This window comes from Motacilla alba, chromosome 3 (assembly GCF_015832195.1).
Source record: "Motacilla alba alba isolate MOTALB_02 chromosome 3, Motacilla_alba_V1.0_pri, whole genome shotgun sequence".
Lineage (NCBI taxonomy): Eukaryota > Metazoa > Chordata > Aves > Passeriformes > Motacillidae > Motacilla > Motacilla alba.
In genome coordinates this window covers 74,537,511-74,562,175 of record NC_052018.1, presented here as the reverse complement: position 1 = coordinate 74,562,175, position 24,665 = coordinate 74,537,511, and the positions used below count along the sequence as shown (strand labels likewise).

Here is a 24,665-nt window from a genome sequence, read left to right as displayed (position 1 = left end):
TCCTTTTTCTTAACTCTAATTGTAATGTACAACTATAAAATATTGTTTGAAAAGGTACACAATCAAACCAAAGAATTCTGCTGAAATGCTTAATACTGATATTTTGTCAAGCAAATTTCCCTCAACTGTCCTGTTCCTATGGATAGACACTCTACCAGAAACTAATCTTTTCTTTATCAGTTGTGACATAAATTCAGAAGATGGTTAATAAAAAAAACCCATCAGGCAGTTTTAAAACAGAACCCTTATGTCTTCCAGGTTTAGGATAAACATGCAAAGTTTTGAAGTGAAGTTTTTGCAATTGTTTACCAGCTTAGCTCTGATATGGGTAACATGAGGCAGTGGCTGGACAGTGAGAGGTTCCTTTCTCAGAAGGGAGGGTTTGGATGGATTTGGTCAAAGGACAGGAGGCAAATGTTAACATTCTCGCTAGGCTGTCCAGACCACAACTGCACTATGCTGACTTCTCACTCTAAACACTCCTTCCATTAGACTGCTTGGATGTGGTAAACACAGAGCCAATCCGACTTGTTCTAACAAAATTTTTGGATGAGTGTTTCAGTTACTGAATTGCAAAAGTTTTGGTTTCCAAAACAAATAACTACTATATTTATGGCATCACTGAGGAAGCTGGGATAATGGCTCATCATCCAACACTGAAGGCCCACTTCATTTAGGAGATATCAAGCCCTGAGACAGATTCTATTTGAAAACCACACAGGATGAGGTTTACCAGGTTACTCATAACCCAGCCCTCCATGCTACCTGCACATAAAACAGACAAGAACTTAGAATTTAAATAGTTTAGTAAAATTGTGCCATTTAATGTTAACATTCAGACAAAACAAACCTCTGCTTTGCCCAGGACCTGATGTGATGCAGACATACTTAATATAGCTCTGCTGATATGTTTGCCTCATAAAAATGAAAAAGCATCTGTGAGACGGCTGTCTATCACTGAAGAAGCCTCCAGTCCCACCAGCAAGCAGGGTGTGAAGTCAAGGCAAGGTCATTTCCTAAATTAGAGCACAAGAAGAAGCCTGCTCTTTTGCTGTTATCAACATGCTCATTAAAGCTTTGCAATCAGCAAGCTTTGGTCACACAGACAGCAACAACAACAACAAAAAAAGGTTGATTTATTGTTTTCTCCTTTGACAAGAGGAACACAGTCCTCAAACAATTGTGAATTGGTTTTCAGCCTGGACTCCACTACCATATAGGGACGGTTGTGGAAGATATGACTAAGTTCAGAGAGATTCTGGGTGAAATCATGGCCCTAAAGCAGTCAATAGTAAAACTGCTGTTGACATTAATAGGATCTCACCAGCTACATCTAAGTCCCTATATACAGCTCTAAAAATATATGTAGCTGCTTGAGCTCTGAAAGAATACCTAACAGAAAAGGAAATCTTGGGTTTCTTCCCCTATGTTACTGAGAAACTGCCAAAAGCTAAACATAAACAGTACTGAGCAATGACTACAGGGAGACAGGAGGAGAGCAGATAAATATTTAAAGGATATAAACATGGAGGAAAAAGACTTATTTATCAAAATAAAAGGGGAAATTAATATAAATAGGAGGAGGTAAGTGAAGCAGAAAAAGAAGAAATGTAGGCTATATTGGGCAAACTGTAACTGCATGAACCCCTACAGAGCAGAGCAACGCCTTGGGACTAGAACCTCCTTACTGACACATTTTAAAACAAAATAAATTCAGGGAAAGTTAAATAACTATTTAGTAAGAAACCAGCCTGCCATGACTGCAGGGGAATGAGACTGCACTTTTCACTATGTGCTACTTTGCTGCAGTGACTCCACCTCAACAAAGGACATCTTAAAAAAAACAGAACAATCTAGATTTCATTATTATGCACAACTGTTTGGAAGGCTGTCTGAAACACAGCATTTATAGCAGGATTAATGCCCATAGTGTTATATCAGAACATTCCACCAAAGTGAAAAAAAAATATCAGAAACCAAAAATTCATTTTGGAAGTGAACTTGAAAACCCTCTGAATAACCACAAGCAGTTCAGTTTCCACACAGCGCTTTTAGTTCTGAGGTCTCAGAGAGCCTTATCAAGAATCTTTGATCTCTAAGGCTGTTACCCTGTGGGTGATAGCTGTGGGTAAGGCAGAGGGGTAATGCAGCCCCTCTGGGGCCACCCAGCCCTGTGACCACCAGCCTTGTGACAGTCCTTCTAGTGTCTGCTAGCAAACCATACTCCTCACACACACAGTGCAAACTTTCAGGCTTCCTCAAAACTTTGCTTTGGAAGTTGTGTGCTTTGTGCTGGGAACAACACATGAAAACAGAAATACAAAACAATACTTCTAAATATACACTTGCAAATATTTCTTTCTTATGACAGCACATAAGGATCAAGATAGTACCTAGCTGTATGACATTGACATTTTATACTGCAGAGCTTATTATATCCATAATGAAACCAAATTTGAACAGATAAGCATTGACATAACCTATACAGAAGATAAATATTTAAAGCACATAAAAATTTAGGATGAAAACTTATTTATCAAAATAAAAGAAAGGAATATAAATAGAAGGAGATATGTGAAACAGAAAAAGAGGAAATGTAGGCTCTCTTTCAGCAGAAAAATCAATTTTGAGTTTACAGTGTTGATGAAGATGATTGCCTCTCAATGGCAACTATGCCACAGCCCATACAAAGTTCTGAAAGATGACCAGGGACACACTACAATTGTCTGAACAACTCAGGCTTTGATAGTAATCTACTGCTGCTGAGAAAATGTCAGTTAAATTAATGTGCCATGGAAACCTTTTGAGTGTGTCAATTACTATCGCATGCAGATAGAAAATGCTGTAGAGAAAACAGAAAGGAGAGGCTGTCATTGATGCTGATTGCTGGTCTCTCCTCAATCATCAAAACCTTCATCTTGGAGCAAACGACACAGCCACGCGGAAGCTGAAACTGACATTTGTAACCTACATGAAGAATATGAAAACAGAGAATAATTTTGCTTCTGTAGAAACAAATCCCAGATGGTAGTCTCCCACACTGTGCCACCTAACTTCCATGGAGAGCCAGCTAAGTGCTAGCACACCTCCAGGAGCAGTTGTGAACAGAATGCCTGGCCAGCTGTTTGGTGAAGGTTTACAGGCAATCCAACTACAGTGCTGTGAGGAAAACCATCACCAGTGTAACTGATTCCTCTGTTGTAGTTGTTTTATACTCTTCTGCAGTCACTCTGACTTAAAATGACATCAAGTGACAGCATCGACCTCACTGTTAATCTGTCCTTATGCTTGAAAGGAAATAAGGTTTTTCTGCTGTGTTATGGGAACCAATAAAAGCAGTTGGATGCAACTCCCAGATGATGCTTACGAATTTAGTTTCCAACCAACTACAAATGCTCTGCAGTTGCAGGCAGCTGAACTTGGTTAAACAGCAATTATCCTAGCTGTTACAAATAGTGCAACATATTCAATGAACAGAGCAAACAAATGCTTGTCATATAGATAATGGATTTGTACCACAGCCAAAGACTTGCAGAGTCCATCAGGGAGGTTAAAAATCCCAGGGATATTTTGTATTGTATTTTCAGTTTGGCTTTCCACTACAGCTGCAAATTTATTCAAAAGCAGAGTTGATTCATAGTTCTGATTATTCCAAATAATCAATGCATCATACACAAGACACATTTCCTAACAATTTCTTTGTTTGGAATCTTTAGCCATTGAATTCCATAACGCAATAGACTGCACTTCAGCGAGGAGGGATGTTGATAACATCTCCATTAATATCCTACTATTGCTCCTCCAAAGAGCAGTGAGCACTGTGAAGAGCAGGCTGGCATAATTGGGTTAGCATTACAGATATGGAGATGGAGCACAGGAGCAGCAGTAAGGGTAGCTGGGTGGTGTTCATGTAACAGGCTGGCAGGAGAAATGTGAGCACAGCCGAAGTCTTGTAATTCCTAAACTGAGGTACCAGCTCCCATGCTAGTCACAGCCTGCCATGAAAGAACAGACTACATGACATAACTCAAAGGAGATGAAGACTAGGAGTATCCGAGGCTGTATTTGCCAGAAGAGCAATTTTTCTCTTCCTGTAGTTCACAGCCTTGTGGTACCAACAGCAAGCTCTTGGACGTCACACAGGATTAAAAGACTTCCAGAGGTTCATTCACATGCTGCACAGCTGACATGATGGGTTGCCAGCAATAGCTTCTCTCTTTTGGCAGTGGGTCTCTTAAAATTAGAAGCCTTGCAAGCAAGCACAAAGCTTACAAAGCTCCTTTAAGACAGTGCAAGACAAATAAGACACAAAAAATTTCAAGCCTCAAGACAAGACAAAAGAAAACCAGAAAAGTATACTTTCACATGATTTCCTTTAGGCTTATAGAACACTAGATAGAAACGCAGAAGAAAAAGGGCAGCAGGGAAGGGAAAATGGTGACCAGTGTTTTGTTGCCATTGGTAAGACCCAGCTGGCCTGGGAACACCCTGTCCACTGATAATGTGCTTAATTCTTAAACTAAACACATGGGAGAAAGACTGTGGAGGTTGACAGCTGCAGGCAACCATGCTCCAGAAACCCTCACAGCATCATGGACTCACAGAATATGCTGAGTCGGAAGGGAACCATCAGGATCATCGAGACCAGCTCCTGTCCCGGCACAGGACACCCCAAGAATCACACCATTTTACAAATCCATCTACCCAAGGGCTTCTTCTAGGAACTTTCTCTGAATGTGACTCCCCAAAGGAACAAACATCTTGACAATCTGACCACTCTGCTGTCTTTGAAGCAAGACATTTCAACCAGTTTAATTACATCCCCCTGAATTTTCAATAATCTTTGTGGTAGAGCAGAAGTATCTCTGCTCTGCCCTATCAAGGCACTCACAGAGGACCTGAAAGGCAGGACATGCAGCCGGAGCATATAATGTCACCCCTGACTTACCGAGTATATACCTAAATCTGAGGATCTAGGAAAAATGAACACTGAGGAAAGAAAGGAACATAAAAGATCCTCAGCCTACAGAAGATGGAAGGTGAACATAGCAAATTTCAAGGTGCAGAAGAAAGCCACAAAGAAGAAACTGTAATCGAGAGAGAGGAGATGAATTAACAGCTTCAGCTGTGGCAAGGTAGACACTGGACAGATGTGCTAGGAAGCATTTTGTAATAATATAGTGCTAGACACAGTGTAAGAATGAGTTAGGCAAACATATGTGAGGAATGACACAAAAGCATCACCCTCGGTCAGGGGTGGGCCATGGGACTTCTTCAGGTGCCTTCCAGATGATGCCTCAGTAGCCGTGCAAAGTACAGGGCAATCTCCCAGAGTACCACACCAGTGGGGTCACCTGGCACAGATCCAGGCAAGGACACAAGGCCTGATTTGAAAGCAGAACCACTGAGCCTCTGTGATGTCCTGAAGTTCATCTAGTCCTCATTCCCAGGCTCTTGGCTCAGGCCGAACACTGTACACAGCCAGCAGTGACAGTCTCATTCTTTTAGCTGAAGCTTCATGCCAATCTTCATAGATTTGTTCCAATTAAACTAAGATGTGTGTTTCTCTCATCTCACTGCTTTCCAGCTAGTGTTGATGAAGGGTGTGAGAGCTAACAAAGGCCATTGCATCTCCCAGTCCTTTCTTGGTAAAACGATTTTTTCTACAGATAAAATGGAATTGCATCACATTTTCAAACAGGATAAACATTTCACTTGCAGTTTCAGAGCAACTGCCTGTGTAGTCTCTCCATTCCTGAATCCACAGCAAAAGCAACTAACAGCAATCTGCTACTCGACAATAAAAAAATAAAATGTGATCTTTTCTGTAAAACAATAACCAATTTGGGAGTAACTGCAAATATCTGTCATTAGACATACAACACAATGAATACAATAAAAAGAATAATCTAATGGAAGACAAGCCATAGTGAAACTCTTGACCAAGTCTATGATGGAGAGTTTGAAGAACGAGTTTGGGTCTGAAAACCTTTTAACAGTGGTACCTACATGAGCTGCAGCTTCAAGTATCTCCATTGCTGCTTACTCACCATGGCAAGTACACAGATCAATTGAAACTTGAAAGAGGTAGATGGCAAATTGACTGAAAATTATAAGATGATTTAAAAAAGCTTTCTACCATCAGAAAAGCCATAAGTATAATGAACTACTCATTTCTGAAAAAAAGAAACAAACCCACCAAAAAAACCAGTTACCATTCCTTTACTGTCTGGAATAGTCAGGGAGCAAATTCAAATGCAACCTACATGAGCTGCTGCAGGTTCTTATATTTAAAAATGTCATTCTTTCTGTATTTCACTGACAGAAGAGTGACTCAACAAACATTTAAAACAAGCCTATATCATTTGATCACAGGTAAAGAACACGTATTTTCTGACAAAGAAATCAGCAGGTTTTTTCAGTGCTTTCTTCCTCTGACTTCAGATTTGAATCACCTTTGTCCTCTCTAGAGAATCTTCACAGAAAAACCTGAATAATGCAACCCTCAGATACTGCTAAGGCCCATGGAACTGCTCAAGGATTAGAAGTCAAGGGCATGGGCACCTAAACCTACGAAAAAGATGGAAAAATTTAAGACAGCTTTGTGCTATACCTTGTGAAAAACACAAACACGGGTGCACTCAATGTCTTCACAGCAAAGTCTGAAACTTTTGCTCAAACCTATGGGTGCACTAATAAGCAGTGTGGTTCCAATCTAGGGAACATAACAGTGTGTGCTGGGACCTGAATTTGCCCCACCCTTTATGCGGCACTTTGGGGCCATGACCGGAATGGCTGTGAGAGGCAGGAGGGCACTGGGTGGGCTCCTGAGTGAGTTTCATCAGGAGGGAACTCTGTGCGCTCCAAAACTGCTGTGCTTGGCAAACCAAGGCACGGCAAAGGGAGATGACTGGAACAATTCCTTCAAAAGCTCAAACCCAAGCACCAATGCTGTTGGATGCTAGGACACCCACCACATTTTCTGCTGCTGAACTGCTCACGAAGAAAGGTGGAGTTTGCTTCTGAGTCCTGTCCTGTGTGCTCTTTGGGGAGAATGAAACAAAGCTGTTTCAGGCAGCAGCATGCTAATTAGTAGCTGAAGCTGTTTTCCAAGTGAACACACAACTGTGCACGGAGCTATAATTTGATATTATTGTAACAACAGAGTTACACTGGAAGAAAAGTGTGGACAGAAAAAGGACTGAGCAATATTGCTGATTTACCTACAGCAGAAATCACAAGCACAGAAGTGTGTGCTCGTATCTGAATCAGTCTGTTTGATTGACAGGGAGAAAGCCAAGGAGTTTGATTTTAACTTTTTACCAATATCTAGGCAAAAACTTAATAATTCTGCCCTGCTTCGGATAACAGGAAAAACCTGCTGTTCAGCAACATGAGCAGCAGTTTTAACAGAAGCACAGAACCAACCAGGTTGGAAAAGACCTCTGTGATCATGGAGTCCAACCTATGACTGAACACCACCTTGTCAATTAGACCATGGCATTCAGTGCCACATCCAGTGTTTTCCTGTGAAGAAATTATTCCTTATGTCCAACCTAAACCTCCCCAAGGGCAGATTAAGACTATGTCTTCTCATCCTATCACTAGCTGTCAGGAAGAAGAGGCGAACCCCTCACTACCTTTAAAGTGGTTGTAGAGAGTGATAAGTTCACTCCTGAACCTCCTTTTCTCCAGGCTAAACATTCCCAGCTCTCTCAGAAGCTTCTCCTAGGACTTGTGCTTCAGACCCTTCACCAGCTTTGCTGCCCCTCTCTGGACCCTATACAGAACTCAAGAGCCAATATTTTCACAAAGAGAAATTTCAATTTTCTGTGGCAGTTAGGAAAACCCCAAAAGGATCAGTAGGTTTTTGTGTAAAAACAAACGAGCCAAAATGTTCCCTTGCCACAAAACAGAGAGCATTTTTAACATGCAGTGTTCATTCCTTTAATATCTTAGCAGTGGGAATTTTTTTGCCTCCTAACAGGATCTTCACAATGCACTTGGCATTGTGAAGACACTATAATTTAATCAGGACTTCATACAATGCAAACTCCCACATGGTTTGAATAAAACAGATAATAAAATCTTTAAGTGATGCGTGTTCAGTTTATATTTATAGGCAAAAGTTTTCCCTTCTCATCCAAATCTGAATCCAAACACTGTACAGTCATTAAAGAGCTTTAACTATCTAACCCAGAAGCTACAAGCTCAATGAACACTTCAGCAAATGCTATGAAAACAAACTTCCAGCAATGCTTTTTGTGGTTTTTGACCTGTCCAATCTGCTGTATATTCAGGCTAGGACTCGCTATATTTACTGACACAATGAGTTGCCTAAAGACAGTTCATTTTCCTTATAATACACAAATACATGTATTCTCCACAGCCCATGATAATCAGTCTAAATGAGCCCTGTCTTACGTACTGTACCCTTTCTTCCTTTAGAAAGCAAGCCCTAGCGAAGCTGACTTTTTTGGGGAGGAAGGAATAGGTGGTCTGCAAGTAAATTTGCAAAGGCACTGTAAAAACACAGCCGAAAAGTGACCCCTTAGCACTGGTTGTTGAAAAACTTCTTAGTTTCATTTTCAAAACTCCCAGAGAGGAAAGAAAGCTCTACTTCCTCAGATGACAGCTACTAAATGCAATTTACCCCTAAAATGTGAGGAAGGTTTGCATGTTTCACAGCACTTTTTGACTCCTAGCCCACAAAAAACTGCATGTGAATGCGCCAAGTCCAGATGGTGACCCAAGAGCATTGCTGTCTCGTTCAGCACATACTCACTAGGCTGATCTTTACATTTTAGAGCCACTGGGAAATATTCAGAGAAATCAAATAATTTTGTGTTTGTGCGCACAGAAGTTGCACACAGAAGTTGCTATTTCTTTCCAAGACTGAAAAATCAGCGTATGGCTATTTGTGGAAAGGGGCGAGTCTATGTCTCAAGTGGATCTTTAAGGGCACTTCCAGGTCCAGCAATGTTTGTGTTTTTCTGAGCTCAAAGCCCTGACATTTGGAGGGTTACAATTCTCAGACTAAAGAAGCCATGCATAAGCAGCAGTTCCAAGGATGCAGAGCACACAACCTTTCCTCCAAACTTCAGGGCAAGGGTATTTCTGCCGTGGGGTCTGGACTGCCCAGTGGGCAGAACTTCCCTCATGAATTTTTCAGAAGCAGGTAGTAAGAGGCCCAAGATGGTATAAAAAATATAGCAGAATACTTTAAGAAAAAATGATAAACCAAAATTTAAATGGTGAACATGGATAAATACCAGGGCCTCTCACCAAACACAAGGACTGTACAAAATAGAAAAAGACACCTTGGAAACCTCGGCACAACAGAGCAAGTTTTGCCTGAGGTGAAGACTCTGAGTCCTGCCTTATAGGGTAAAATTGTCTACAGTTTCTCATTTTGTTGACATTTTATTCCTGTCAAAGCAGAGGGAAACCACTAGGTTCTGTATCTGATATCTAATCACCACATTTGTTACAGGGAAACTAAGACACATGCAGAGGAAAACTGAAGAAGCTACTTTGGTTTGTGTCCAACCAGGGAAACCACCACTACAATTTTATCAGTGGTTCAGACAGAAATCCCACTTCACCTGGTAACATCTAAGTTACTTGTTCGGTTTTGGATATAAATGGTATTTTTGATTCTACATCCCCGAGAACACCCAAGCTCTCTGTGGGTCACTAAAGCTGCTCTCACAGCTTGCTGCACCTATAACCACCACACACCAGCAAACCCCTAAGCCTGCTGGCTTAAACTCGGGGGATCATAAGCTGCAAAGCACTTTAGAGGTTTTGACAAAAGAGATTATCATTTCTAAACCCTATAATCACAAAAAGGTAGATTGCATTCTCAGGGTGAAACAGCTTCCAGTGCCAAGACTTACACACTCCATTGCCAACCGGATGGGCAGATGCAAAGCGCATCCTCATGATCCATCACATAACCCTCACTACATCATCACTGCAATATTTATAAAGTTCATGAGCATTATGTCAGTGAATTATGGCTTCATGCCACTTTCCCTTAGACTGCACGTCTGCTGCAGCAACAGGTCTTGGATTTTCAAGCTCCCTTACATTCCAGCACAGCAACCTGCTGGGGATTTATGGGCATTTCATGGGTGTTTAATGAGGCTTACACCGTAACCAATCTAAACAACTCTTGATCATGGAATTCTGAAGCACATTTAGTAAGGCTGATGGAGCCTGAGACACCTCGGGAGAAATACTGAATGAATCACAAAAGTCAGCTTGCCCTGACCCTCTGTTCCAGCTTTGCTGGTGTATACCAGACACACATATACACAGAATAAGCACTCACTGGTTTATTTCTTGTTCCCTCAGATTTACAATGTATTCGGGATGGTCAGTAGAAACTCACTGATACATCTCTGTAAGTGTTTAAAGATATAGATCAACTTTATTTTCTGTCGACTTTTTTATTTAAAACTCTGATTTTAATGAAAAAGTAGAGTACAGCAAAGACTTGAAAGCAACATTTTAATATGGTATTTTAAGAGTACTATTTAATGACATTCTGAAGGACAAAAGTCTCACTCCTGAAAGGTATTTAAAGGCCTAAATATCTTTGAGCACCTAGATGCCCCCAAAAGGGTTTATATTTGCAAAGGAAGCTATTAAGGTAATGTAATGTAATACACAGCATTTGAAAGAGAGACAAGTTAGAGTTACACACACCTGCAGCCTTAAATCTGATGTATTCCATATCTGGCACCTAACACACGTAACATCCTTAAACATTTTGAACAAGGCTTTCCTAAAGGTAATAATTAGAATCAGAATTAAACAGTTAATCTAGTTTCTTCAGAAAGCTTTCTGCTTTAAATTCAGATACCCACAAGCTCCTGAAGAAGGAAATGAGGCAGAAAGGAAAGAAACTTATGTGGAATGCTCTGATTTAGAGAGCATGGTGCAATGCGCAATGCTCTCAACAAAAAGTAACAATGGCTTTTTCCCTTTCAAGGATCTGCTGTTACACGCGCTTATTCAGATATACCCTATGTTTAAAATAAACTTTCATGAGTTTAAGATTAGTTTAATTTTCACAAACATTCATGTGTACAGCATGTGCCTCTGCAAACTTTTACAATCTAAACTGTAATATTCTGAAGCCTAATTATCCCTTCACAGCAGGAGTGGTCCTGCTGATTAGCAGATCTTTTTCAAGCTCAAATCTACACATCTGATTGATCTACAAAGTCTCTTTTGTATAAAAAGCCATTTTTGAACTGTAAACGCTTGAAGAAACGCTTGAAGAATTCTGCTGCTGCTTGCTGCGCCCTTCTTATACAAACCTTTGCTGTTGCTGAAGTTGGGATCATGCTAACAAGGGGCAACTACCCTGGAAAGGGACAGGAGGCAACAGGCTCACTGGAGAAAGCATCATTTTATACTTCTGCTTCTTCCTAAACATTCCCAGCCAGCCACGGCCACAGTCAGGCTCCCAGGGCAGAAAATTACTCCCAGGGCAGAAAATTACTCCACAAGACCTACTCTGGCTGTTCTTCAGAGCAAGTACCATCACTCCTGAAGGTCTCTTACTTATCCAGGTTTTATTTCTGCAGACTAATCCAGGAAAGAAATCAGCTTTGCTATCCCATCTTCTTTTATTTTCTTTCTGACGCGTCCATTTACATGCTTTGCAAATTTGTTTCACTATAGAAAATAACTGCTGTAACATTTAGGACTGTCTGGCCATTGCCAATGGAATTGGCTTGGAGAGCTCTGAATTTCCTGCTCCATGTGGTACCAGCGCAGAGTGCAGGTCAGGAAGCAAAATCATTCAGAAATTTGTCTGGTAGCGTGCCTTTTGTCAGCAAATGCTGAACACAGTGCTAACGTACCTGTAGCTTTGCTCCCACTGCTAGACAGGGTAATAAATACTTCAAATTGGAGTGACTTCCAGCCTTTTTGAGTGTAGACAGTCAGCAATAATACAGCATTTTTACTTAAAAGACGAAATTAAGCTGTCAGAAATATCATCTCTGTGCTGAAAGTTACATGGAAGCTTACTGGCAGCAATCCTCATTGTTGCTCGTCTCACCCTGTTGCCAGGGGTTCTGGGATTTATTTTTGCAATGGGGTTCTGTCTTTATTTTTGCACTTTGAGTTAAACAGCTGTCAATTTTAACTTATTTGTAGAAACTGGTGTGGACAAATTAGTTCCTACCCCTGTGGTGGTTATCTTGAGATTAATGGGAAATCCAGAGCTAGAAGTCAGAGCGCTAAGTAGTCTGAATGGGAGAAAAATGCAATCCACCAAAATCACAAAGTAGCCTCAATTTTTGGATCTTGTGACCCATACTTGAGAAGACAATAAATAGCCTTTCTGTGCTATAAAGAACCACAGAACTGCAAAAAGATTCTTGTTCTTGACAGAAGAGAAACTTGATGGAACACACTGGGTACTTTAAAACCTGAATTTTGACATTTCCTGAAAGACTGCCCCAATAAAAGTCTTTTCTTTTACAGTGGAATCTAATGTTTTTACATATTTCACCATCAAATATAAAGTAACAATAAAGTGTTTGGGGATGAAAAAAAAAAAAGCCATCCCCTGTGCAAAAGCTCTTCCTGCTAAACACTCCTTAGAGTTAGACAGAAAAAGAGGGAATACACAGTTTTCCCTTATGGTAAAAAAACTGTATTGGCAAAAGAAACAGGAATAAGTTTCTGGTACATCCTGAGATCCGAGGGGTTACACAGACCTTGCTCAGACACCATCAGAAGATGTCATTCCCCAGTGGGGAAGACTCTGACATCTAAGTTCAGCTGAGTTTGGGCACTTCATGGTCCAGTTCTTGATTGAGGAGTCAGAGGATCACTCTGCCATACACGTGATGCACACAGGCCTGAGCTATCACCCTGCATGTCTCATGTCCAGTACTGTTTGTTTATTTACCCTGGGCCGTTCTGCTAGAGTAAACAGTCCCGTCTGGATTCCAAACAAAAAGATAAGCACGCCAGCATTGCTTCAAACTCACGTTTCCCTGAAAAGGCTTTCTGAGGGGAAAGGACTTTCTAAATGGCTGGTGTGCCTGTTCCCCATTTTAACCAGTGCTCAGAAGAGGGGCTGGCTCTGCCTGACACCACCTGCAGTAGCTCCAGCTTGCTTAACTGGTGGCTTTATTTGTATTTTAGTTCTCCAAAGCAAGGCATGCTATAGAAATCTGGATTTTCAAGTGATCAGAACTATGGGGTCACTTAATGATTATTCTTTGCATTAGGACAGAAATTTAGACACTACACTGCATTGCACAAAACCACACTCTCCAAGACAAAGCAAAATATCTGCTCCAGACAAAACGAATGCTCTCCTCTTTACCTGCAAGAAGTGTCAGGCTTTTGAAGGAAAGATCAGAACAGTGCTAGGTCAGGGAAACAAAAAGATGACTGCATCCTCCTTAGTCTGTGCAGGATCAACCAGTAAGGACTTCAGCTGAGACTGACCTTCCTCTCTTTGCTTTTCAGTCCTGGGCTTGACTACCAATTTGTTTTTTGTCTGTAGCAGGCAGTGGCCCCAGAAGAGAATAACCAGCTTTAAACATCAGTCATTTGGCCCTGGCCTCCCACAGCCCATCAGCTAGGAAACAGCATGATCTAAATGGTCTCAGAATGACTCCTCACACTTGGAAACATGTTCCCATGGCTTTTCAGGCACATAGAGAGAAGGACCAGCTGAGAAGGCCATTCTGCCCAGCAGGAGCCAGGTTTTACTATAGCAATATCTTATTTACTTCAGCAACAGAAAGACAGTGACACTTAAATACAAAATATATACCAAATAGAAGTCCTAAAAATAACACCAAGAAAATAAAGCAAGCACGCAGCTGGGAAGCTACAAACCTCTGTTTTACTCCTCTCACACTGTATATGTAACATATGTTTAAGTTCTTTTTAGAATATTCACCTACAGTGAGGCAGAATTTTGGAGGATGGCAGACATATTTATGCATTCATATACTGCAAATCAGCAACAATGTGAAAAATAGCAAGAAAAATAAACTACTATGCAGCACAGAAATATAGACTGCAGCCACTGTCCCAATCCTTACCTTTTAGAGTTGCCTTCTTAAGTACCTTCATGGCATAAAGCTGGCCTGCATCAGATCCTTTTACCTTCCTGACTAGAAATACCTGTTAAAAGCAAATGTTTTGTATAGATTAGTATTGAATTTCCACTTACAAGACTTACTGCATTTGACAGGAGAATAGATACTATAGTTCAGGAAATCTAATGAAAATTACTTGCTGAAAGCATTTCCTATCTATTTCACCTGCAATTGTTTGAGCTAGCTTCGGAAATTTTCTATTTTTAAGCCTTTACCACCTCGCAAAAAACCATTTTAGATATTATTAATTGACCTCATATATTCAGTTAAAGATGGGTGAAAAATTAGAACCAGTAAGCACATATATCTTCATATTCTGACCAGTTTTACACCAAAAAAAAGTCTCCTTTGTGTCTAGGAATGTGCAGTGTCTTAAAATTATTGCCATTAATTAAATTTCAGAAAACAATCAATTTTGTGCCATTGATGCCATAAGTCATGAATAGCAACTTGCCTAAGATGCAGATGAAGCAGAAAGTTCATACAGCTGCAAATCTGTTGTTATTATAGAAAAAGACAGTTTTTCCTGTTACAGTCTCCTATGCTTCATCTTCTGACAGTGTGAAATTTTAATTAAAATAAAATAGAATTTGTAGTTAAACTTGTACTCTTTTTATTGTACTACATGCAAATATTTCTTATCTTCCCATCAGTGCATCTGGGAACTGGAGGGGTAGTGAACAACAGGATCAGTTCAGTTTGGTCTTGATAAGATTATCAGTGTTTCAATAATTGGAAATAAAATAAGCAACTATTTTAGCTGCTTTCCGGGACACATTCTGTCTCCTGAGGTCAGAAGTGTGACCTTAGAAATTCTCAGGACTTCAGAAGTCAGGCAACAGGGTCGCTTTTTAAAAATTTTTTTATTTCAGGACTTGTGTTACTTGGACAGAAGCCAAATGTAGAAATAAAAATAAAGTCCCACATACATACAGTCCCATATACTCATTAATATACAAATTAACAAAGGCTTTGTGAAATTATCTAACTAATAAATGTCTATTTGGATTTAAAATTCCAATTATTTTATTAATTGCCTATCCAGGAACCATGCCACTTTGTTAACTGATAAAAAGCCAAAAAATAAGGAAGGAGTATGTTTCTAGCACAAGTTTTGCATGTTGAAAGACTCTTCCTCCTAAAAAACTCCAATCTGTAAACAGATTGGAAGGTTGGATTTTCTCATACCCATTTGAGGAAAGGTTTGTGGGAAGGGAGAACAACTGTTACCAACCAGGTACAGAAGCTGGGAAGGAAAAAAAAAAGAAAAAAAAAAAAGGTAAATTCTCAATTCTCTCTGAACAACTTCATCAGGACTCTCAGATCTGACAGCACCACAGCTGCAACACTAGTACGACATGATCTGATAGGGTTTTGGTGAGCCTCTCCTTGTCAAGGTGTTTCCTGTGCACAGCAGATAGTCACAGCTCCTCAGCTCAGCTGCCCTGACCAGCCGAGCTTGGGCAACGCTTCTCACTCCCAGCTCCTGCTTCCTACTCTGATGAACACATAAACACCTCCAGTGCTCACAACTGTAGGAAAAAATGATGAAATCTGGATACAACAGGTACACGTAACACTTTCTGAAGTGGTTTTTGTTGTTATTAATGATAAATTAAGCTCAGCTGCTCCAGTATTAACAGGAAGTCAATCCATTTAGAAGTTTACAGAGGAAAGTTGGGATGTTTTTCTGTCCAGGTCAAGTAAAAGATTTAATTTTTGTATTACATTGAAAAGGAGGAGAAAGTCAAAAGCAAGCTTTTCCAGACACTAGATTTTTTGCTGTATTATTATTTTTAAAAAAACATTTATGAGCTCTTTACCCCAGAAAAACAAAACCCTAAGCCCTTAAGACAATGTTTTTCAGCAGCACTGCACATAAAACAGCACAGCATACTGCATCTGCAGAAATATTAGGCTGCAGTTATAGAAATATCTTGTCGGCCCTATAACCTTGCAAAGCTTGTACTACCCACATTGGTGTAATAAGCAAAATTATCAATTTACATTACCAGTCACTAGTCAGCTGTTCACTGTAGCATGGGACAGGGCACTTGTCTGCATTCCCTCCAAAAGAGATGAGTCAAGAACACTATATACTATTTCAGAGGACATCAAAATAACCAGCAAACCAGAAAGGAACAGAACAAATGAAAATGCACTGTATTGCAAAATGATGTCACCTTTCTGATTGTTCTTAAATGTAATGCTACACATTGTTCTTGAAACCACCAAGTAACCCTGAAGTGCTAAACTGACAGATTATATTAGCTGAACTATACTAGTTTGTCAGAATAGCATGTGCATGTGGCTGAGCATGACTTTCAATTTTCTAGTTTGATGTGTTTCTAAGATTATTAACATTTGAACTAGCAAAATTCCCTTAGCTGGAGCAATTGGTACATCACCCAAAACCTGAGCTAAAAAGCTAAGCAAGTGCCCTGCATCTCACAAGTGTTGCAGGTACTCCCTCTGACACCAAAGACATCTTCTCTAATTATTTAGTTCTTGAGTGAATAATTTGAAAACTTAATGGTTTGCATCCTCAGAGACACAGATTTGAACCATTATCTCAAATACCAAGGTGATGAAAATGTAGGTGGTTTGAGACTGCATAAGAAACACAGAGCAGCCCTCTCTTCCCCATGTCTTTGCTGCTCCAGGGAGTTTACTGATGTTTCTCACAAAAGATAAAGAAAGTGATTTGTAATTACATGCAGCTCCAGACAGGTACATTGTCCACACTCCCACTCTGATGCCCAAGAAATCAGACTTACTTTTGGGAAGTGATTGCACATTTTGCTTATAAAATGCCTAAGGGTAGAAGGCCAACTCAAACAATACTGAAAATACATCAATACAATCAAAGATAACCAGCAAACCATTTCTAAAATCTTTACTGCCTTTATATGAAAACCAACTATTCTGCCTCTGTTACTTTTATCGAAGATGTTTCTTTCTGTTGTTCTGCACCTTCTTACACTGAGTCCCATAGTAAACCTAATTTTGATCTGTTTGTTTTTTCATATTAATTTAATATTTAAAACTTAAATATACTGTGATCTGAAGAAATTCTTGAGTTCAAGACTTGGTATTGAATGTTAACTTTCTTCATATCTCTCATCTCAGGGAACATCTCATAGGTTTAATTATCAATTTAATTCTAGAATAACTAGAAAGTTGATAAACACTCTTACTATAGCTGCCTTTAGGAATAAAAATAAAGGTTCTGATTAGAAAATATGTCCTGAATAACATACTTATTATAAGGACTACTCATAAGGACTTTGATGCCTAGTTTCAGCTAGGTTTACTGTTCCAAAGGTTTCAATGTCTTATTTAAACCACAGAAAGACTAAGGCTGAATTGATTCTTCCTTCTTTCTCACCATCTTTCCTTCCTGTTCTCATTTCTAACCAACATGCCCTGCTGAAGAACTGTCTTTGGAATTAACAAAATCCTTAGTCTTAAGATACGTGGCAAATGTTACTGCTCCACAAATTAGCTTGTGGTCCGAGAGGCAGGGGTTTTCCCCATGCTCTTGCTATAATGATGACTGTATTCTGCACTGGGGTTTATCTCCAGGACCTTTCAAGGTCTCTGAGTGTGAACTAAACAGAAGTCTGGGACTCAGAAATGTCCTTGAGTTGCCCTCAGTGGGAACTGTGCAGCTAACTTCTTCAAGTCTTTGAATGCTCCTATTTACACCCTCCAACCAAGCAGCAGTGGCACACTCACCTCCCTGGTGGACAGATAATCCATAGATATCGTGTATCACGGTTTATAAACAGTGATGCTTTACTAACAATCACTTGTGCTCATTAGGCCAGGTCCAGGGCCATAGCTGCTATTTTCTAAACTGGTTCATATGCAGAAACCCAGCTAAAAGACTGAAGCATTACTAGAATAAAGAGAGAAGGGTTTTCCTTATCTGCCTTCACAATATAATTTATATATGGACAACGTCAGCAGTGTAAATGAACTCAGACAAAGGACACAATATTTTCAGTGTTGCTCTGGATGATTAGATGACAATAAAAATTACCTTTCCATATGAACCTTGTCCTAATACTTTCAACAGTTCAAACTGAGAGGGATCTGCTTTTTCAAAACCTTCCTTGACATGATGACTGATGTCTATTTCCTTCACGATACCTTCTTCCTGCAAAGGAAAAAAAAACCAAAAAAACAAAACCCCCAAATCAGAGCCATTATCTTAAGGAAACATATTGTTTATTAAAATCTTGTCTTCTGTAATGCTACAATCATGTAGCAAATTTTGAAAACAGAAACAAATGCTTGTCTAAATATTCCACGGGCCTGTTATGATCTGGGGAGGGTAGCTGTCAGGACATCCAGACCTGGTACTTCTGTTTATTAAGCCTCAAGATATGACTAGATAAAGACAGATTACACAAGCTGAAGCCAAAAATACACCGCAGAGCTTGGTGTGCCCATCAGAGACCTTGATAGCAGAGTAGCAGGTACTCAAATCTGCACTAGAGAGGCTCTGTCACACTTCTCTCTACATACTTTCTCAGCTTCCCCTCAAATCATCATTTAAGTCAATCTTAAAAAGCTTCCTTAGTCTTAAACAGTAATTCTTCTAATGAATAGGCAACAAGGAAAGACATTGCTAAAAGAGTCTCTTCCTATTTACCTCAAAAATTGGAATGTTACTACTGGTAACCATTAAAACAGAAGACAAATTAACAATTAGATATCAAATGAGGTGGTGGTGGGAGAAGAGTAATACACTTGCTTTGTTGCTTGCAAGAATTCGTTTTTTATGCTTTGGGTTTGTCCAGGTTCTTTTGTCAAAATCTTTCCTCTGTCAATAGATGCACATTCCTCAAAGACATCAGCAGAACTAGGACCTTCATCTTGTGACATATGGCATTTATTTCATTTTTTGTTCCATGTTATTTTAGTATGTTCCTCTAAAAAGAGAGCAACTGGGTCACATGAGACCCAGAGGGACTGCACAGAGTTTGCAGCAACCCAGAAAGTCACTGAGCTGAAAAGAAACCTGGAAGAAAGAACTTGCTCCTCAAGGACACAAAGATAAGGAAAGATAATACTTACACAGCTTTTTATTTCTGTAGTGCTTTGTATACCTACATTTGAGCTTTTTCGTTTGTTTGGATTTTCTGGTGGGGTTTTTTTTGGTTTGTTTTTGGTTTTTTGTTGGGTTTTTGTTTGTTTTTGGTTTTTTTTCCCTAAACTACTTGTTCTAACTTCTCCACAGCAAAAATATGGATTTTCAGTACAAACCTTTTTTTTTTATCATCTCCCTGTTTGAAGGGACTTACTCATATAGGAATAAGTTTGAATATTTCTGCATCCAGCAAAAATAATTGCAATCTCACAAACACTTTTATGTGGGTTTTTCCTACCATTTTCCTTTCTCCCCCTAAAAAATCCTTATAAGACCCAGAAATACAACATTCATTTCCCACTCTTAAAAATTAATGTTGAGAAAATAGAAATAACATCCTAAAAATAAAAATGCATAAAACCCCAAAAACATTTGGCCAAAACACATTCTGTGCTAAATAAGAATAGTTTTGATTTCCTTCTTCTCCAGAAAAATTGTTATCACTTTCTACTAGCTGTAATTTGTCAGAGACATGGTTTGCATTACCCAGATTACTTTCTATATTGTAGTTTCAACCCTCCTCTTCCCTATTCTACTTCTTAACACTCACATACTTTGGAACAGTGGACTATATCCTCTTCTTGGTTTGGAACACTACCTGTAGTTCATTCATGCTACCACAATCATGGAAAATAATCATCATCTCAGAGCAACTCCTTTTTCTGATCCTAATTCCTATAGTTAAAGGTTTGCCTGAAAGGAAATGCATTAAACCAATGAACAGTTTTCACAGAGAGGTTTAAAGGATTTCTAAGTACAGAACTGCCAAGACCTCTCTGTGCAGTTTTCTTACTTTAATTGCTGTGTGAGATAGCATACTTTCTGATATTAAATATATAATATTTTTCAATAATTTTGTACTCCAGCATGAACTATGAAGTCACTTTCAGCTACATTTGCAATTTAAATGATGAGTGAGTTTCAATTCACCCATTCATACTACTCATCAAAGTCAAAGACCTACAACCCCAAGCATATCTCTCATTGCATTACTAAATTTAATATAACCTCTTTAGGTTGATGAAACATGTTCAGTTACAGGAATATATTGAAAGTATTACAATAATGAAAATTCAGCTTGCTGGAAGAATGCTTAAAAATTTCTTGCCCTTCCGTAGAATAGCATAAATAATTTATAACATGCAATAAAAACAGTACTTTAATTATATGCATCTTTAATTAAAAGCTCAGGGGGGAAAAAAAGAGTATTTACAAAAAATGGAACCAAATACAAGGCCTAGCAATGTTTTTCAGAGAAGCACAGATTTTCAAGACAGAAGAAAAATGCTAGATTTTGTGATGATTTTTTGTGGTTATTAAAATATAAAAATGTTGGTTCAAAGAGGCTTCTAGGGGTCATCTAGTTCAACAGTCCTGCCCAAAATATCACTGACACTTGATCAGACCAAACAGCTGGTTTTTGTCCACTGTGGTTTTCAGTGTCTCAAATGCTGAAGCTTGAGCCACTTCCTACAAAAGATAATTCTCTTTCAATTTGCCCACAGTCCAGTCGAGCTGGCTGTTCCACATGCCCTTAGGAGGAAGCAGGATATTTTTCTAGGAAGGTAGGATTTCCTGTGGATTTCCTGTGGTTGCCTTGCTAGAAAGGGGCAGCAAGGCAGCACTGAAGAAAAAGCATGCCAGACAGCTGTTTTTTCACCCATCATCACCACAGTGGTGTCACTTGTGAGCTGTCCAAGAGGTAGATAGTATTTTAGCTGGTATGGCAAATCCACTTCCCCCTGGAGCAGAAAGCCAAACTGGCAGTGCTTGAGACTGAAGACAGACACAGATCCTTAAAAGAAATACAGGCTGGTGTGTTTGCACACATGCACCCATTTGCCTTGAATGTATTTCTATAATCTTGTTACTTACTGGCTGCATAAATCATGGAATAACTTCTATTTGTTTGTTTAACCTTTCCAGCTAAAAACCCCAGCACAAACCAAACAGTCTTACAGTCTTTATTTACATTCTTACTTACATGGGATTTTCTCATTTGAAGTCTTCCTGTATTATGCTAATATGGAATCTGGCATAATTTTTCTCAGGTATTGATGATCAGAGTGAAACCAAACCTGTCAAAGCACAAGTATATTTGGGCAGGACTCCCAACTATTTTGGTCTGGGTTGCATACTAGAAACTTCTCTAATATAGATTTATTTTTCACTATTCCAGCAAGTGCACCATATCTTCTCCCGAAATTTGCGTAACACAATAAAACTGAGACAAGAGAATTACAACACAGGCAAAGCCTGCACACTGAAGAAGCTGATCTGATTGAAAAGATTTCACTCTGGAAAAAAACAACCAGACAACTTCAAAACTGGTTTCGATCAGTGAACTCAGTGGAATCAAAAGGGAATGTTCCACAGTTTGATCTTGCAACAGCTGTGCACACCAGCCCAGGCTCTTGCTCCCTGCTGATTTGTTCCACACTGCATTAGCAGCAATGCTTGACTTGATGAAGCTCCATCTTTTGTAAACCTCTCTAAATATTTATGGTCACACAAAAAACATCGTCCTGTTACAAAAGTCAGATGGGTGTTCTTGGTGGCTTGAAGAAAGCACATGGTGAGGCAGGATAGACTAGAGAAGGGAGGGCAATAAACTGGAAGGATAAAAGAGAACTGGAGAGTGCTTCTCTATGTTACAAGAAAGTACTTATTCTGGGTCTGGTTCTTTACTGCATTACTCACTTAAAGGCTTCCCCCAAAGCTGGCAGAAGGTTTGGACATAAAATAACTCACTATTAAAATGGAAAGACAATTTTGATCTCTTTTCCTTTGGGACATAGGAGAAGAGAGCATCTCTTCTTGCCCCATGACTGTGGATAGCACAGATACATCTGCTTTGGTGCTTCTGGAAGGCAACAGGTTCCTGTAGCTTTGGTCTCAGCTCCAAGACTTGTTCATGCAACCTGAAGAGAGGCACTAATGCTCAGTGGCTGCTTGAGAGCAGCCACAGAAAACTCTTCTAACTGCAACGATACTTCCCAACCCACTGTCTCATGTCAGAGTAGGATCAAGAAGTGTAGAGGTTTGGATTTGGCAGTGGAGTACAAAAAGTCATTCAAAATGGCAGGCCTTCCTGGAGAGCAACTATTCAATTTACTATCTTGCCTGCTCCACAGCCTCTCAGCAAACATTATGGAAAAAATACCTCCTAGAAAATGGACAGGTTTAACAGCTTTTGGAATCTTGTCTGGCTACTCCCCAACCAGTTTCTGAAAAAGCAGAGCTAAGGTCACAAAGCAAAGAGACCACCTTAAATGCCAGATATATTTCACCCACATACAAAAAACTTTCCTCACCAAAACTTCCTGAACTATCAGAAGGGGGAGATTATCCAAGAATCAGCTACTTTTACCAACAGAAAAATGTATGCTAGCATATCATATGCAAAAAAGCCATGCTACTAATTTCATATGATTATTGTTTTGAAAAATCAGCAAAAAAGGATTCCTAGGTCAATTCCTTGCCTGATCATCTCCTCAGTTGCAGAGGACCAAGACTGGTGTACAGGTACTTGGTGTACACCAAGACTGGTGTAAAGGGTAAAGCTTCATTTTCCAACAAAAATATGCGCACTTTTGATGTGCAAGCTTTGCGGTCTTTACACTTGTGTGCTTTAGGATCTGAGGTCAATGAAGAAATCAATGAAAATGTGGCAGGAAGACATAAGAAATAAGGATAACTCAGAAGACATTTTCCTGTTGTTCAAGATAATAATTATTTGTCTACAGCATATGCTCAGTATACAGACTTTATTTTGTCACCCATCTTCCAATTTCGCAGGTTACCACCTACCATAAACCCAAATCACAATTATTTAACTACCAAGTATCAGGGGCAACACAACATTTCAAAACAATATGATTCATTAAGAAAGCGTGTTTAAAGCTGTGATATGGGAATACTTAGGACAGGATGTGTCTGATAAAGATGAGGCCAGGTTTCTACCTCTGTTTCACAGTTTCTAATCTGGCTCAGCCCATAGGAGAGTAATTTGTGTCACAGACATAATAAGCTATTCAAATGCTGCCTAGGGCAGGAAATGAATTGCTGGCCTGCATTCAGTTCTTTGAGGACGAGTATCTACATTAAAGAAAAAAGTATAGGAGCATTTTCATTAGCCTTTTCCCAAGCCAGTCTCCAGCAGCTGGAGTAAAAATTGAAAAAGAGATTGTCTATTTTAAATGGGTTTTAATCCAAATTCTGGCCTCTACTGTCATCTGGAGAGATGTAAACAGCAATAATGCCATAAATGAGCCTGGTTGCTTTGTTCTGTACTGTCAAATAAACATTTGCTTTAACAACAATGAATTGGACTTACTGAGCCCTTCAAGAAGCACATGGAACTTACAGTGAATTCGCTGGACATTGTGCCACATCTGTATTTGGCTTTCCAGCATAAGCTGACCTATCTTCTCAAAAGGTAATTTGGAGTTAAATAACACATTACAATTTTAAGAGAGATTGGGATTTCTGTCCCAGATCTTTGACAAAGGTGAACAGAATGTGTTATCTTGAATTTGGAATTCCAGCAAGTATGTCATTATTTAGTGGAAAACAAAGACTCTAAGAGCAATTTCTGTGGAAATCAGCTGTTAAATTCAGCATACCTTTTTCTAGAGAGGGTTAACTACTAAGCTCTCTTTAAAACGCTTTAGCACCTCTCTACAGCTCCAGTTTTTTATCCTACATTTTTAGTTTCTTCTCCCTAATACATGACTGTACAGTTGGGGTTCAGCTGAAGTCCAACAAACTAAATGGAAAGAGATGAATCACAGAGAGCAAAGGCAGTGAATACAATCTCCTGGATAGATTAGTGAAGTCCGTGAGGTGGAGGCTTCAGTATACTGGAGATTTGAGTAAAATCTTTTGTCCTACAAGGCATTCTGTGTGTCTTTGATGAATCACTAAAGGCTGAATTCAGCTAAATAAATGCAAGCATTTATAGCACAGGAGACAACATTTTGAACTAGGTTTACTTTGCAGTCAATAGTGAGAAGCTGGGAATTCATGATTAAAAGAGATCAGATCCTTAAAAGAAATCACATCCTAAAAAGTGCACATTTCTGTCTGATGACTATGAAGGAAGCCTAAGATAGGCTTGCTGAGTTGGGGGCTTCTGCAGTTGCCTGAGATGAATTCACATTTATATTCTGATTTTGAAACACATTTAAATAGAGAAGTATTGTGGCTGGATTTTTGATGCCCTTACAAAAGAGATGTTTGCTGATAAATGCCATGAAACTTCTATTGAAATGGAAGATTTTTCAAAAGAACTTATACACCTGAAACATCTAGACAATTAAAAAATACTCTAAGGTGTTGGAAACTGATCGGGATTTTGC

The 24,665-nt window shown here is 39.4% G+C and overlaps 1 protein-coding gene across 8 annotated transcripts in view; it reads right to left on the bottom strand.

Annotated features, from left to right (window-relative positions):
* RPS6KA2 (ribosomal protein S6 kinase A2) overlaps positions 1-24,665 on the bottom strand; it is a 275,673-nt gene that overhangs the window by 76,120 nt on the left and 174,888 nt on the right. For 6 of the 8 annotated variants that reach the window (XM_038133585.1, XM_038133590.1, XM_038133584.1 and 3 more), the window contains 2 exons: positions 18,193-18,309; positions 14,091-14,172 (listed from right to left, as the gene is read on the bottom strand). In XM_038133585.1, the coding sequence (XP_037989513.1) occupies positions 14,091-14,172; positions 18,193-18,309 (199 nt within the window). Of the gene's footprint in view, positions 1-14,090; positions 14,173-18,192; positions 18,310-21,289; positions 21,320-24,665 lie in introns of those variants that run through there. The other 2 variants (XM_038133588.1, XM_038133589.1) reach the window with 2 other exon arrangements.